At 41.1% G+C, this 16,844-nt stretch overlaps 1 protein-coding gene across 2 annotated transcripts in view; it reads left to right on the top strand.

Moving 5' to 3' along the window:
- The window catches only part of LOC138787952 (low-density lipoprotein receptor-related protein 5-like), a 182,521-nt gene extending 166,131 nt beyond the window's left edge, over positions 1 to 16,390 (top strand). For both annotated transcript variants that reach the window (XM_069965281.1, XM_069965280.1), the window contains exons 16-23: positions 4,206 to 4,415; positions 7,134 to 7,259; positions 7,618 to 7,854; positions 8,410 to 8,520; positions 8,654 to 8,890; positions 10,399 to 10,541; positions 11,374 to 11,471; positions 12,905 to 16,390. In XM_069965281.1, coding sequence (XP_069821382.1) covers positions 4,206 to 4,415; positions 7,134 to 7,259; positions 7,618 to 7,854; positions 8,410 to 8,520; positions 8,654 to 8,890; positions 10,399 to 10,541; positions 11,374 to 11,471; positions 12,905 to 13,166 — 1,424 coding nt within the window. In that variant the 3' untranslated portion in view covers positions 13,167 to 16,390. The remainder of the gene's footprint in view (positions 1 to 4,205; positions 4,416 to 7,133; positions 7,260 to 7,617; positions 7,855 to 8,409; positions 8,521 to 8,653; positions 8,891 to 10,398; positions 10,542 to 11,373; positions 11,472 to 12,904) is intronic.
- The last annotated feature ends 454 nt before the right edge of the window (positions 16,391 to 16,844 follow it).

Here is a 16,844-nt window from a genome sequence, read left to right on the forward strand (position 1 = left end):
AAAGGACTTTGCACTTCCTGTGTTTGGTCTTTTTTTTATTGAACAGAGAAAAGACCAAATATCAACCACAGTTTGACAGGAGGGGAGATACCTAGTGGCCATATGTGTGATGTTGACTTACCATAGAAAACCATAGAAAAATAAAGACACTATGTTGCAAAAATCGTGATCACAATCCCTCTCGATTTTTTTTTTTTTAATTATTATTTGCGACAATGCCCCTTTAAAGCCAGAGTGTCAGGCAAGAAACGGTCATCCCCAATAATAACTTCGTGTAAAAGACCCAGCCATCAGACAGCAAACGAGTGAAAGTTTTTCGAAAATCATCATGGGCAGCACATCTCCTTTTCTAAATGGGATATACGGCCAATAACTATGAATTTTAATAACCGCTCTGCAAACAAATGCCGATCTTTCGGATCGCTGCTTATTACCGGGGCAGTGTCGACCAATGTAACCATAGGGACCTACAGCTGTCGATCACTGAGTAGGACCGCCCATTTTGCCACATAGCCCAGAACAAGCAGAGGTTTACGTAAGTTCTACAAGGGATACTTGCCCCATAACCATGTACATACATAGAATTAAAAAACTGCTTAGAAGAAGAACGGCTTTAAGTTTCTGGTTTTAACTTGAAAAAAAAATGTTGATGATACATTCCCTTTCAAGCCGACCATTAAAAGCTTGATGAATAACTGAGCGACCGCCAGTGAGACATCTCAGGGGATATATGTTGAAAATCTTTTTGAGCAATAATAAGAAAAAATCTTTATTAATTCCCTATGTGACTCAATTACCAGTCTGATTTTTGGATCAGAAATTTTTTAAAAATTGGCCGGTTCCACCCTGGTTAAAATCATGGGAATGACTATATTGTACTGAGTTTATACTCTGCTCCTCTAGTGAAGTGTTGGGTACAATTCAAGTGATTTTTGCAAAGTATAGAAAAACTTGCGTCCATGGTTTGCGATGGCTGTGACCCTCGCTGCTGTTTGTGATGTAGCCTGCAAGTTCCTGACTCTGCTAGTGATAATTTACTGCGAGGAGAGATGAAAGGCGGGGGATCGGCAAGAGATGAGAGGACACGCATCACTTAATGAGACAATGATGTTTTTCTGTTTGATCCATTCACGCTTGTTTTGTAATCCATCCTATTTAGTGAATAATGAACACAATTGAAAGAATTCCGCAGCAGCCATCGGTGAACGGTGTGCCAAAACCGAGAGCTCCGCAGCTGCCAGGGGAAGGTTTAGGAGGGAACGGGAAGCATACACATACACACCAGGACAAATACTAGATCCGTCACATCTTGTATTTCCCCAACAAATATAACACAATGAGGAGAGAGTTCCCTCGCGTTTTTTTTTGGAATCGCTAATAACAAACCATTAAAAATAATAAAAAAAAAAAAAAAAAAAAAAAAATCAAAGGGTTTCAAAGTTTTAAAACTTATTCTAGTCTCTGCATTAGGCTGTCCAATATTACTGGCTTGTAGGATTACAAAGTTTACATGGTTATACAATACAGCTGCTATTACAGTGTTTCCCCAAAAATAGGACATATCCCCCCCCTCCCGAAAATAAGCTACCCCCACCATAAACTAAGGCACTCCCTCCCCCCCCGCTACTCACCTAATCCCCTTGTGGACCTTCACAGTTGACGCTGTCCTGCCTCATGCTTTGCCGTACAGCCCGCCGCACGCTCCAGGTCCTCTTCTACACCTTGGACATAGGTGAGTGAGCTGGGGGCTGAGCCCAAAAAAAAAAATGACCTGCCCTTTGCTAATTCTAAGGGCTGGGCAGGATAGCACTGTGTATGGACTAATGTTATTTTTCTGACAAAAAGCCACTAAAAATGCCACATTGGGGAAATGTATCAAACTGGCATCAAATGCAAATTTTTGGGGCAGAGCGGGTGCATTGTGCAAACATTTGCAATTATTATCAACTATTCACCCTGGCGCAGCACTGATAAATCCGGCCCGTAGTGTTTTTTGGCTCTATGGCCAAATGTTAGCGGAGAGTCAATAGGGAAAATTTAACTCCATATTCATGGAATTTTTTTTTTTTTTTTTTTTTGCTATGGCGTTTTTTGGGGACGGATGGCATTTTTCAGTAATTGTGCTGGGTTTTGATATCAGGGCCTGCATTCAGCATTTTTCCATAGAAACATTGATGAGGGGTAAAAAAAAATGCCAGAAAAAAACATCTTGTCCATATATTGCCATTTTTTTCTGATGTTTTACTTCAGTTGAAATCCTGGAATCACATAGTAAAGGAATCGCATGATAAATACTGACAAAAAAAGAAAGGAAACAAATGGCAGAATTAAAACTGCCCATACTAACTTACACTAAATTAAGAAATCGCGTCTTCATCTAAAAGCCCCAAAATACGTTTGTGCCTCAAATATGGATTTATTTATTTTTTTGCTGATTTTTGGTTTGAGTGTTTGTTTTGAGCTTTATTCTTTTGTATTTTATTTATTTATTTTTTTACGAAACTCAGGGCTTTGTTACACTTTACAAGGGAACCAGACCATCCACCTTTTTTGTGCCTGGTATTTTTATGCCTGTTGAGCTTTTTCTCTTGAAATTTAGGCCTTATTCACATGTTCCATGTCTCACATGGAACACTGACGTGGAAGACCGAAACGTAGTTGATGCTAGGAGTGGGGGAATTGTATGAATATGCGCTGCGCTGTAATGACAGAGTTGCGTGTCTCCTTCATTACAGTGCGGCGCATATTCATACAATTCCCCCTGTCCCAGCATTATATTAGAGATGCTGCCCCTGCAGGCCGGGACTTCTCCGTTACAGGCCTTCCACGTCAGTGTTTCGTGTGAAACAGGCCTTAACCCTTGACACAAAATGGAAGAAACACAGACATATTGTGTCTCCACAAGCTAAATATGAACATGGGCCTAGGCTGCGGTCATGATGGCCATAATACAACAACCTTTTACAATGAAGCCAGTCTGGCAATTGGCTGATTGCGGTAGATCCAGCTTTTGAAACCCCTAGTGAATACGTGATATTGCCAGTGGAAGCTGCCACCGCCATAGAGAGTAGAGGGATTGTTGTAAAGTAGTGAGTAATAGAAGGTGTGTCATATGATTCTAGATGTTCACTACCTGACAATCCAAATCAAGACTGTGACTGTAAGTGAAGCGTTCTCTGTGTTGTGGAACCTTTATGCATGAGTATGTTCAAGAAAATTGAAGGATGATTCATTCCCCTTTTATGTATCATGTTGCTAAACAGTATATTTGGCCGTTTTCAATTCAGCCCACCACTTTTCTGGATTTTTTTTTTTTTTTATCCTGCGTATGCAGTGACAGCTCCCCAGGCCGTAGTAATTAAGCCAGACATCTTGCCATGTAGGACACGGCTTTATAGATATGACATGGTATTCTTGGTATTCATATATGGTAACTAGAACGTTTACGGGGATCCGGTATCTCCTGTCCTGGTTCTTCTCCAGACAGTAGTTACTTATGCAAAGGAAGGGACGTCCTCTTTATGGTGGGGGCTGGGAGCTTTAGTGACTGCTGCTAAAAGATTATTTTTTTTTGTTAGAGGTAATATATTGCTATAGTTGTTTCCCCCCCCCCCCCTTAATTGTCCACACAAGTTAGCAGTACGTTCCTGCAGACAGGAAGTCTATAGAGTTGCAGAATAGGATAATGAAGAACAGTTACATTAGTGTAACTTATATAATCAGTTTTGGCCTCCTCCACAATTCCTGTGTTATTCTTGGACGTGATTTCCCTCCAAAGCCCGCAGAGACTCCGGCCCCTCGAAGAACACGCACGTGATGGTCGGGAAGCCACCAATTGCAGATTATGTATTTATAACACAGGCGTAAAATGGGCTTCTTGCTTATATAAAGTAATCGCTTAACTCAAGCTATTACCGATAATGGTAGGCGGTGAACATGTTTAGAGCGCTGGTAAATAGCTGACTGTTTGTGTGAACTAATCCTGGACTTCATCACATAGCCAAGCCTCTAGGTGATCGAAGTAATGGCTATGGAATTCACAATATAAGCAAACAATACAGACTAGCTCAGTGTCAGTCAGTGCCTGGCTTTAGGGTAATTAGATTGGTCTGGAGACCTCATGTTGCTTTTCGTGATGTTTATGTAGGCTGCCGCTAGAGAACCATTACTGACCGCTTTCTGCTCTATTGTTATTATCATCATAGGAGCAAATAGAATTACTTTGGAAGATTCAAACATCCTTCAACCCATGGGGCTTTCCGTCCTGGGCGATCACCTCTACTGGATTGACCGACAACAGCAGATGATCGAAAGAGTGGATAAGACTAATGGCTTCCGAAGGACAAGAATTCAAGGCCGCATTGCCCACCTTACTGGGATTCACGCTGTGGAGCCTCTCGATATGAAGGAGTTCTGTAAGTTCATGTTAACATCACTGCAGTCTGTGAGCAGATGTAGAAACCTGTATTTCCCAACATCCACGCTGCCATCCACTCATGTGCTGTATAGGTGACCTAACAGGTCCACATGGAAGTCCTTTTGTGTGGGTACAGTGGCCCCAGTTTACTAAAACTGAGACCAAAACTAGTTGCCCATAGCAACCAAGCTCAGCCTTTATTTTCCTTGGTTCCTATTTCTCTTGAATTGGTTGCGAAGGGCAACTCAAGAGTTTTGTCACAGACAGATTTAGTTACGGTGCATTCACACATTCCGTGATTACGGTCCGTGCGCATAAGATGTGCTACTGATCGGAGTGCGCAAAGATTAATATTACTGTGGAGCTCCCAGCATCATAATGCTACAATGCATTCCAGTCTGAGCACATCCTCCATGCTCAGACCGTAATCACGGAGTGTGTGAATGCCCCATAAATCTACATCCATATGTTCAGTAAATATTCGTATATGATGTCTGCGATTATGCACGATCTGCAAAAAAATTCTGTAATGCATCCATATTTTTTGTGGGTGAGCAAAAAAGGGGATGGTAATTGTTAAACAAGTGGGAATGGTTTAATATGATTTTTTAACCCATTTGCGGACGCGCAAATACAAAATTATGGATCCACAAAAAATGTGGACGGTACCATAGACCTTTATTGGACAGTCTGTGCCACAATTATGGTCTGTATAAGAGCTTGTCAGTAATTTTTGCGGATGCTTTTCTTGCGGATTGCGGATCAATAAAACTACGGACAGTGTGAACGACCCAATTGAAATCAATGTCCCTTAAAAGTCCAGCGAACATGTTTATTAAAGTATTGTATTGCCCCCAAAAAGTTATACAAATCCCCAATATAGACTTATTACAGGAAATGCTCATAAAGGGCTTTTTTCCCTGCACTTACTACTGCATCAAGGCTTCACTTCCTGGATAAAATGGTGACGTCACGACCCGACTCCCAGAGCTGTGCGGGCTGTGGCTGCTGGAGAGGATGATGACAGGGGGACACTGAGAGACACAGGGCACTGGAGGGACACGGAGCATCCCTCTGCCATCATCCTCTCCAGCAGCCACAGCCTGCACAGCTCTGGGAGTCGGGTCATGACATCACCATTTTATCCAGGAAGTGACATCACCATTTTATACAGGAAGTGAAGCCTTGATGCATTAGTGCCAGGAAAAAAGCACTTTATGTGCATTTCACCATATATTGGTGATTTGTATGACTTTTGGGGGAAAATACAATACTTTAATAAAAAAAAATTTCGGCGTACTTCTCCTTTAAATTTGTCTGTAATTACAGAGCCACAATTATGGACAAACTTACAGGAGGTGTGAATGTAGCCTCGTCTGTGCTTATTTGTTTTGTTAAAATGCTTAGAATTTCTATGTCTCTAAAGGCTATGTATGTATTAGCGTTGAAAATAATATTTAAAAACAAAGCATATTTAAAGCCTCTGTACACTTTTTTTTTTTAAGAATTCATGAAAAATTAGGCAACTTCAAGGAAAATTTTTTTTTGTCTATAGCTCCAATGCAGGTTGTGTGTTTCCATGGTAACAGACAACAAACAAGCTGTGTAGTCTGGTCTAGCGGTCATATTCTTTTTTTTTTTTCCCCATTTGTCTTCAAACCTCACAAATATGTGCGAGCACAAGTATAAGACTGCTACACTGTGGGATTACACTGCACATATTTTGTTTGCTGCTTTTTACCATGGAGACATTCAGTCCGTATAGGAGCTGCTGAAACAAATCAATTACTGGCGTACTGCCATGGAAAATATTGCAGTGTTTCTTCACTTTTAGGTATATTGGGACAATAAACAAAGTTGATTGCAAATGTTTACACAGCTTGTAGAGTACACCTGCGACCTCTCCTGACCTGTCTGCCAGATACCGGTTTTCTTACAGCTCTGCGTTGTGTTGTTCCTAGTAGGAAGGTATTACTAAATAACCAACTGGGTGTTACCATTTAGGTAACTGCATATCTGTGATTATATAGTGTAAGAACACGACTCTATCTGGTGACTTTTTTTTTTTTTTGGCATGTAATATAATAAGAGGAAGGGCTTTACAGTGGTGCCTTGGATTAAAAGCATAATTCATTCCAGGACCGCGCTTGTAATCAAATCACTCAAACCAAACCAAAGCAAATTTTCCCATTAGAAATCACTGATATGCAGACAAATTGTTCCACACCCCAAAAATAATGATTTTTGTACAGTATAGCAATCAGCATGTGGAGTGTCATGTATAGTTCGTGCATAAGAATGAAAAAACAGCAGCGGTTTGTAGATACAGAATGGAGGCGCAGATCCCCATAATGCAGGAGCGTAGTACAACAGGCTAGAATAGAGAAACAGGGCTGATGTCAGAGGTCTGTGTGGTCACATGATCACAATGGGGAAGGGGTGTGTTCAGCATGGACCAATCAGGAAGGGAGAATTAGAGAGCTGTGCAATAGGACAATGACAGAAACTTTTCTATATAGCAGTGTGGTTAGCTGAGTGTAAGTGCAGGCAGATTATACCAGCAGTGTATATAGCTGAGTGTGACTGCAGGCACATTATGTGAAACTAACTGGAATCCATGTGTTAATAAATAAGTATATTGGTAGATTGTCTTTTAGGGTGAACATTGCTGCGTATGCTCATGCCTCTTTATTTTATTTATTTAATATATTTTCAGCTGCACACCCGTGTTCAAGAGATAATGGCGGCTGTTCTCATATCTGCATTGCCAAAGGGGATGGTACCCCCAGATGCTCCTGTCCTGTGCACCTAGTCCTCCTACAGAACCTGTTGACATGCGGAGGTAACGATAATCTGCTCCTAGTGCTCTCACATAACGCATGTAAAAATGATATTGTGCATGAAATTCAAAGTTAACGAGACACAAATATTTACATAAACAAACATAATTATAAACACCTTTTTAATCCGAAGTTACCCTTTAAATATGCGGACATCTTTGGGGGGTGTTGCACCAGAATGTACTAAGGTCCTGGCTATCATGCAGATGTTGGGGCCCTGTAACAATGTCCCCCAGTTGTGTGTCCTGCCACACTGCAAACATTTTTTAGGAATAGTTCGAGGAACGTGACAAAGAATTTAAGTTGTTGATTTGGCCTAAAAGTTTTCCAGATCTCAATATATATCTATCTTTTGCACAGAGCCCCCAACTTGCTCTCCAGAACAGTTCACATGTGCCACTGGTGAGATTGACTGTATTCCCCTGTCTTGGCGTTGCGACGGCTTCTCAGAGTGTGAAGACAATAGTGACGAGGAGAGCTGCCCTCTATGTTCTGACAATCAGTTCCAGTGCGAGAAAGGACAGTGTATCGAAGGACGGAAGAAGTGCGATGGAGAGTTTGACTGTCAAGACAAGTCTGATGAACAGGACTGTGAAGGTACGGCTTGACCATTCTTGAATTCCATTCTAAAGAATCCAAAGTATCCATTAAGAATAGAGTTTGTCTGATCTTCTGACCTCAATAAATAAGTGTGATGGAGAATGAGACCTTCCAGTCCAATATTTTGCATGTAACACTAAGGGCCCTATTCCACGGGACGATTATCGATCGCATAATCGTTAACGATAAACGATTTCAAACGACCGCTATTGCGAATAGCCTGAAATCGTTCACCCATTTACATGGAACGATAATCGTTACTTATGATCGTTCTTGAGGTTGTCTTGTCGTCACATTTGCGTACTTGCTACTGCGGAGGACCGAATGACGTCTTATTCAATGCGAACGAGCAACAATAAAAGTAGGTCCAGGTCTAATTAAGCGATTAACGATTTCTCGTTCGTTGTTTAACTGCTATTCAACCGAACGATTATCATTTAGAACCGAACGATGTAACGATAATTCGAACGATAATCGCCCTGTGGAATAGGGCCCTAAATGCTATCATTTCCTTCTCTTAAGCAATTTATCTGTTTTCTTCATGTGTTTCAGCAATCTGCCCGACTAATCAGTTTCGTTGTGACAATGGCCAATGCGTCACGACAAAGCAGCAGTGTGACTCCTTCGTGGACTGTGGTGACAATTCGGAGGATATCATGTGCGGTGAGTAGCACAGCAGACTTCCTTTCTGTCTACGCATCGGTTTAGTGGGCATGTATTGGCTTTGGCAGAGTTCATTTGCTTTGAACAATGAATAGTTTTCACATTTTAACCACTATCTTTGTCTGCCTTTTAGAGCTGAATAGGTCCCCATCTGAGGAGACTCCCTCACACAGCAGTGCCATACTCCCAGTCATCGGCATCATTTTGTCAGTCTTCGTGTTTGGCGGGGTGTATTTTGTGTGCCAGCGGGTTGTGTGTCAGAGATACACGGGGCCAAATGGTCCGTTCCCACATGAGTATATCAGTGGAACGCCACACGTTCCTCTCAACTTCATAACAACCAGAAGTTCTCAGCCTGGCACCTACTCAGGTAAGTCGTGATCCGCAGTTGTCAGTTATTTTGAATGAGATTACACTGACGTCCCACTGCGAGTATGTAAATGCCGCCCTGTTAACCCCCCTCCACCCGAAGCATTCTGTACCTGCTCCGGCTTGCTTCGGGGGCTCCCGGTGTCTGTACGTCCCGCTCAGCCAATCAGTGGCTGCAGCGGGGCAGCGCACTGATTGGCTGAGCAGGACGTCCAGCCAGGAACCCCTGAAGCAAGCCGGAGTGCGGGGCAGGTACAGTATGCTCTGGCCGGCAAGGGGGCATAACAGGGCTGTCACTAACAAACATTGACATCCCGCTGCGAGTATGTCATCCCATACAAACTACAGGCAAGGGATCCACAGTGGATTTTGCAGCGTAAAATCTGCTGTGGATCCGGTACGTGTGACGCTACCCTAAATAAGAGTTTACAGGTATTCTGTGCATCACTTCTGTGAGTTCCAGGCAGAATTATTATACTAGTCTAAGGGTCATATCAGCTGTGTCCGATCACATGCGATTGCCATTCATTTACGGAGCCTTCACAAGGCGTGGTCATTCTTGGGGCCGGCCCACACAAACTATTGCTGGAACGTTCTTGAGGCCTTTTTATGCTATCAGGCCTTTCCAACTTATTCAAAAATAATTGTCCTTCAGCTGCACATGACCTCTTACATGGGGTGTGCAGCTGACAGCCAATTATTACATAGGGACATATCAGCCTGTTCGGCCCATAATCACCCCATGTAACAATTCTCACTTCTGCTCCACTTCTCTCACTACGTTTCTCTAGCAGCTCCCATCATAGGGAATCTGGTCTTAAGTGGTAAACAGACCCTCTTATAATGAAGGGTCTTTGCTTGTCTAGCTCCGGAAAAATCTACCATGGCAGCTGGAAAACTATAGGATCAGCTGAAACGTGATACGATTAAAATTTGAAGCATTGAGTCATATGGATTACTCCGCTATGCTTTAAGCACTCCCAAGGCCTTGGTTTCCAGTAAACTGTTTGAGTAAATATGTCTTACTTGTCTACACTGTTTCTGGTCTGATTCCACCTTTTTGGTGGCTGCTTTAACAAAAGGACAGAGTAACTTTATTACAGGATTTTTGTTTTGAGTATATTTATTAAATGTTTTTGTTTTCAGTATTTTTTTTTCTTTTTTTTTGGTTGCGCCTTCTCTGTTCTTCTTGAGATGTCCATTAGTGGTTCTAGCATAGCCATCACTGCTCGCTATGGAAAGGCTGCCGCACGCAGCGATCATGTTGTGTTGCCCCATGTTATAGGGCCAGCAATCAAGTGACGAACAAGCAGACACTTTCGCTCACTACTGACATGTCAGAAAATAATCCACTAATAATAATATGGCTGATTAACGCTATGGGCGGACGGACAACCTAGCGATTATTGGCCCATGTAAAATGGCCATCCAATACGGTGTTGCATAAAAGTAGCTATATATTAGTTATATGGGACTTGTCTTTTAGGTTTCGTGTTTGTTTCTGCACAGGTATACCTTGTGGGAAGCAAATGATCAGCTCCATGAGTATTATAGGGGGCGGTAGTAGCGGAGCTCCACTCTATGATCGGAATCACGTGACCGGTGCTTCTTCAAGTAGCTCTTCAAGTACCAAAGCCACCCTCTACCCACAGGTAAGCAAATATCCATTGATATATAAAAGTCAGCTGGTTAGGGCACCATTTTTGTAAACTACTGTAACTTAAGTGATCATCATGCTGTACGGCTAAGATGCCTCTTCTCCCTCCGAGCTCTATTTCTATGTCAGCTGCTTGAGTGACATAACACTAGGTGGTCTTTATGGTGTTGGCTGCAGAACCATTCTGCTGCCCAGCAATGACATTAACAACATCTAAACATGGGACCAGCCAATGGGACAACTGGAGAATTCCAAGACTCTGTGATAGCTACAACCAATAATGTGTTATATTTTATTCATAGCACATGGAGCCAGATAAGAGGACATCACATATCTTAAAGTGGAAACGCTTCATCACTTGTTCTATGTAAAGTTAAAATCTTATGCTCATTCTGTATAGAACAGGCATACATAGGGGTAGAGATAAAGTACATGCACTCCGATAATTTTACTATTCCATCCACCTCAAGTATTAGAATCATTCTGCCCTTGCTCTAAATAGAAATCTCCTCTCCGTGCACTGACTTCCTGATGAGCATATGATAGATTTGTGTTTATACAAAGCAGCCAATCAGTAGAGTGCGAACCAATCATATGACAGGAGGTGTGTCTCAGACTACCTTAGACTCCCTATAGGCACTGTAGCTAAGTGGTGGTCACAGCTCTGCTATAATGGATCAGAGCTAAAAAGCAGCCAAGTAAAAAAAAATATGTGGGAAATAAGTAGTAAATAATCATAACCCATGGTAGGGTACTGATTTTATTGTTTTTGATCCCCTGACTAGACTGTTCTTTTTAAAATAAAACAAATTTTATTCATATTTCAGATATTAAACCCACCCCCATCACCAGCTACAGATCGTTCCTTATACAATACTGAAGTCTTCTACTCTTCTAATAGTCCATCCACTACCAGATCTTACAGGTAAGTAATGCTTGACAGTAATCGCCATTCATATCGCTGATCCAAAAAATCTTCATTGTATCTGAGGTATCATAAAGGGGTTATCCAGCGCTACAAAAACATGGCCACTTTTCCTCCTACTGTTGTCTCCAGTTCAGGTGCAGTTTGCAATTAAGCTCCATTTACTTCAATGGAACTGAGTTTTAAAACCCCACCCAATCTGGAGACAACAGGAGGGGGAGAGTGGCCATGTTTTTGTAGCGCTGGATAACACCTTTAAAAGTGTTATCCAGCGCTACAAAAACATGGCCACTTTCTTCTAGAGACAGCACCACTCTTGTCTCCAGCTTGGGTGGGGTTTTGCTGCTCAGTTCCATTGAAGTGAATGGAGCTTCGTCTTGTCTCTGAAAGAAAGTGGCCATGTTTTTGTAGCACTGGATAAACCCTTTAACATGTAGAGTTTGATGGTACATTTAGATTACAATTAAAGGGTTTTTTTAAGGTTTGAAAGTCTGCTATTTTCCTGGTAAAGTTTCAGTCCTTACCATATGATCTATCAGGTTGTTTAGATCAGTGCTTCTCAATTCCAGTCCTCAGGCCTCACCAACAGGTCATGTTTTGAGGATTTCCTTAGTATTTCACAGGTGATATAATTATATATCATATTTGTATGGGAAATCCTCAAAACATGGCCTGTTGGTGAGGCCTGAGGACTGGAATTGAGAAGCACTGGTTTAGATGAATGGAACTTAGGTGCAATGCCAGGCGCGGTTTCTAGATTTGTATTTATTTTTGTCATTTTCTACAACTCCTTCAAGACAGCGATCAGTTTGACTTTAACTTTTTAATTTAAAGAGTTTTTAACTTTTTCCATCTACAGAGCAATATGAGGGCATGAAGGTGACTTTCACAAGCAATCATAAGATTGCTAATACTGATCCGTAGACAGGATCGCCCTGGCTGCTTCTCTAATGTTTGGGCAAAGCGCTGATTCACTGGGCCCGACTACTGAGTGAACTGTGCAGCAACTGATAGCTGCAAAGTCCTCAGCTTTCTCCTGCCGGACACTAATCAATGAGATCAATGCTGGGCAGGAGAGGAACCTGGAGGTGATGTGCATTGTTACATGTGGAAGCCTCACCAATAATATCAATATTGTCACAGTCATGTGGTTAGACACCTGACTGGGAGGAGCACTCCTTTAACTAGGGAGAGTCTTTACTAAAATCTGTGTGCCTCTGTCTAAGTATATATGTAGCAGAGCTGTTTGTTTATGGCAATAGAGCAGAAGTGTGTGTGTGCCTGTATGTAGCAAAGTTGTTTGTGTATGGTGTGTACCGGGGTGGTTTAATTGGTATAGCTTTTTTTTCCCCAGTTGTGTAAATCAGGAGTGCGTCTTATAATCAGGTGAATTGTATAAAGTGAAAAATACAGTACTTTTTTTTTTTTTTTAGGCCTTACCTTATACGAGGGATTGCTCCCCCAACTACGCCATGCAGCACCGATGTTTGCGACAGCGACTACACGACAAGCAGATGGAAAGCTAATAAATATTACATGGATTTAAATTCAGATTCAGACCCATACCCACCTCCGCCCACTCCCAGGAGTCAGTACATGTCGGCCGAGGAGAGCTGCCCCCCATCCCCAACAACAGAAAGAAGCTACTTCCACCTCTACCCCCCTCCCCCCTCACCATGTACAGACTCTTCATGACCCAAACTGAAGGAACCTGCCCCTCAAAATTGTAAATAATTTAAATATGAACGAAAGAACAAATATATAAATATATATATATATATTTTATGATTTTAAAAAATAATTTGGATTGATGTTTTTTTAAGAAAAAAAGATGAAAATAAAAAAAAATAATTTGAAATGTGAATATAATGGGTCGGGGAGGGACTGTGAAAAATGTACAGTGGAAAAATATTTATATATATATTTTTTCTATTTAACTGCCATGTGCCATGTTTCTTATACGATCTATAATATGACTTGTAGCTTTCCATTAGACATTCGTTTTCCTAACTGGTGCTAAACTGGGATCGAAGTGTTAGACATTACAAATGTGGTTTGTATCAAAATCTGCATTGTGCACCGATAGTCTATAGTCTACAGGTTGGTACTTTACAGGCAAGTGGGGCGCCTTGTGCCAGTCATAGCCTTTTATCGGTCTAGTGCACAACAGCTGAACCAACACTTCGCGTTTTCTATCCACCTAGTGGAAGGATAGAATGAAGAACTGATACATTTTGTTTGTCACTTGTCCCATCTCCAGTATACTGACCTGGTCATTAAAAATCCACTAAAACCTCAGGTTTAGTATATTTTTAGCAGATTGAAGAACAATTTATTGGAACAGATTCAGGCTCATAGACTTGTCATAGACAATTTTGTACAAGATCCCTTAAAGGTACTATCCAGTATTTAAAACAAAAAAAAACATGGCCGCTTTCTTCTGAAAACAGCGCCACTTTTGTCCTTAATTTGGATGTGGTATAGTAGCTGAGTTCCATTGGAGTGAATGGAGCTGAGTTATAAGACCACACACAACCCAAGAACAGGAGTGAGGCTGTTGATGGAAGAAAGCATGTTTTTCTAATCCTGGATAACCCCTTTAATAGGGGTTTTCACCATATCTCATGGCATATCCATACAAAGAGAGTATTGTACTGTTGTAGGAAAGTTACAATACACCAATATATTAGAAATTGGTGTATTTATCCAGTCAGACTTTCAGGACTTACCTAGTATTACCATAAAGCATTTCCAGTGACGGTCCTCGTTTCCTTTTTCCAGTTCCAGAACAATTTTTGACAAATGAAACCTGAATTCTACCGTACATCTTTTCCATTTTTTTTAAAATAGAAAATACAACCCCACCCCGGAAGTGAAAATCTGTACACTTGAGTGATGAGTAAAATCTGTACACTTTAGAGATGAGTAAACCTTGATATGTATGGAGTACCAGCTGTCTGCCGAATTAACATTTGTTCCTTTTTCCATCGCCTCCACCATGGGTCCGGAGTGGTGAGACAGGATCTTTTCTTAATGTTATCGCCCTTTAGGTTGGATAAGTGCACTAGAGATGAGGGAACCTTGAGCATGCTTGGCTTTGACGCTCTGCATTTGATTGGCGGTGGCCTGGCATCAAAGTTCCGCAGCCACCGCCAATCAAATGCAGAGCGTTCGGGTAAGAGGTTCGCTCATCTCTGAACATGAACAAAAGCCCCTGTATCACCACCTCCCTAAAGGTGCATGGAGAAAGAGCAAATGTTTGTCAGACAACTGTTCACCCTATATATACAAATGCTTGACCAAAAACAAAAAGGATGGATAGTTGAAATCTAACCCGTGGGAAAGGCCTCATATGCGTTAGACTGACGGGAAAGTCCCGCCAAGTTTTCTTCATTGTCTATGGGAAGATGTTTTTTTTTTTTTTCTTCTCAATGTTTTTTACAGTTCCCTCACAGAACCACAAAGTAAGACTTTTGCCGCGCCTTGAATGTTGAGTCTACATCTTATACTAAAGCTGTAGCAAGTGTTTAGTGTCAAGATGTATTATATTATAAAGGGTTAAGTAAGTTTAGAACAATGAGAGTGGACGTTATGAAAGGAAATGTATTATCAGAAAATAACCTTTTGTTTAAATCAAGTATACTTTAAAAAAAGGCCACACCCCATTGACAATAGATGATGGACACAGGAAGGTTTGTAATGTTGTATTGCTTTGTTGTGTTTCTGGTAGAAGAGAATTGCATGGTACATTTATGGACAAAATATCTGGTGTTTGGGCAGATGCTCAGGGAGCGGCATGGAAAAGACTGAAGGGGCTGCAGGGCAATCCTGTTCATTCTCAGAATCTCTGATGGTCTTAAGGCCCTCTTCAGATCATTAGTGGGTGGTGCATCTTAGTGATAAGCCATTACTTTATGAGATTGGAATGCCCTTTTAAATCCTTAATGCATTTTAGCCCAACGCATTTAGCATCTAATGTAGATTTCCATACAGATAGGAATTCAAATTTACTAGAAATTATTTAAAGTGGGCCCATGGACCTTGTCTTGGTGAATACTTTCCTATAAAATATCAGTTCTGGAACTTCTTTTGTTATATTCTTATAGCTCTATCATGTTTTGTTTCTTTGTTGTTCTTACCGAAATTGCATGACTTAATAGGCAACTGGGTGCTACCAGTTGGGGGGGGGGGGGTCCCTACACAGTCTAGATTTGTCACCAGTTACATTGTCTAGAGCCTTCATTTCAGAGCTGTTATTGGATATTCCCAAAGAGTGTTATGACACAACCCCAAATTGGTAACGCCCACTTGGCTATTTAGTCATAGTCATAGATTTCCAGTAAGAATAAGGGCACAACACAAAATCAGGAAAAAAAATAACAGTTTTTTTTTAGTAGGATGGCAAAACAAATATCTTGTTTTTATTATTTTTGGAGTCATCGTCTGATTCAGTCTTTACGGAGAATGTTTTTATGTCCTAGTGAGACTTCCAGCACATAATTGTATGGGTTTGTTTTGGTGTAGCATGATATACATCGAGAATAGCATAATGGCTTTACCTACAGTGTGCAGGCATGTTAGTAAATACATCAAATGTACAGACATGTGTGAAACCGAGCCTAACTAGTCAACAGCAGACAAGACATGCCCCTAACCCCATCCTACATCCACATCCTCGTCCTACAGTTGAACATGGATGTCTTTTTTTTTTTGTGTTTTTTTTCCCCCGACCGTACTAATTATGTAACCATGTTAGATCTTGGAGATGTAGCTTCAGTGCAGCTTTTCTATTTACCAAGTGTCTATGTTGTATTGCTATGTAACACTTCCTATGGCACTTCATAACATGTATGATTTGTATAGTAAAATACTACATTTCACTGATATATTGAGATTAAAATAATTTATTTTGATTGTGACATGCAGCATTTTGTATTTGTAGATAAAGTTATCTGTATTACACTGTTTTATATCTGATATTGTACGTTTCATTTTGCTAGAAGTGTTCTCTGATGCGCGTGCGGATCTAGCATGTGCAGCCTGAAGACTGATGGTCACTAGATGGAAGGGAATTGTGGTTGGTTACAGACTACAGTAACAGCTCTGTCAATGTAGCTTTGAAATATAGATTTATACTACTTGACCGAATCTGTCCACTGCACATGTATCGGGCAAAGAGTATTTAAAAGGTAACTATAACTGGTGGTTAAAAAAAATAAAATAAAATTAATTGAATAGCGGCAGCAGAAAACCCTGTCAGTTCACACTGTGGAGCGAGCTGCTCCAGCCGCACACTCCATAGTGCGCAGTGGGGAGTTCTGATGCGGCACTAAAGATTACACATTACATGGTCTGATTGTCCCACCAAAACCT

This window comes from Dendropsophus ebraccatus, chromosome 4 (genome assembly GCF_027789765.1).
Source record: "Dendropsophus ebraccatus isolate aDenEbr1 chromosome 4, aDenEbr1.pat, whole genome shotgun sequence".
Lineage (NCBI taxonomy): Eukaryota > Metazoa > Chordata > Amphibia > Anura > Hylidae > Dendropsophus > Dendropsophus ebraccatus.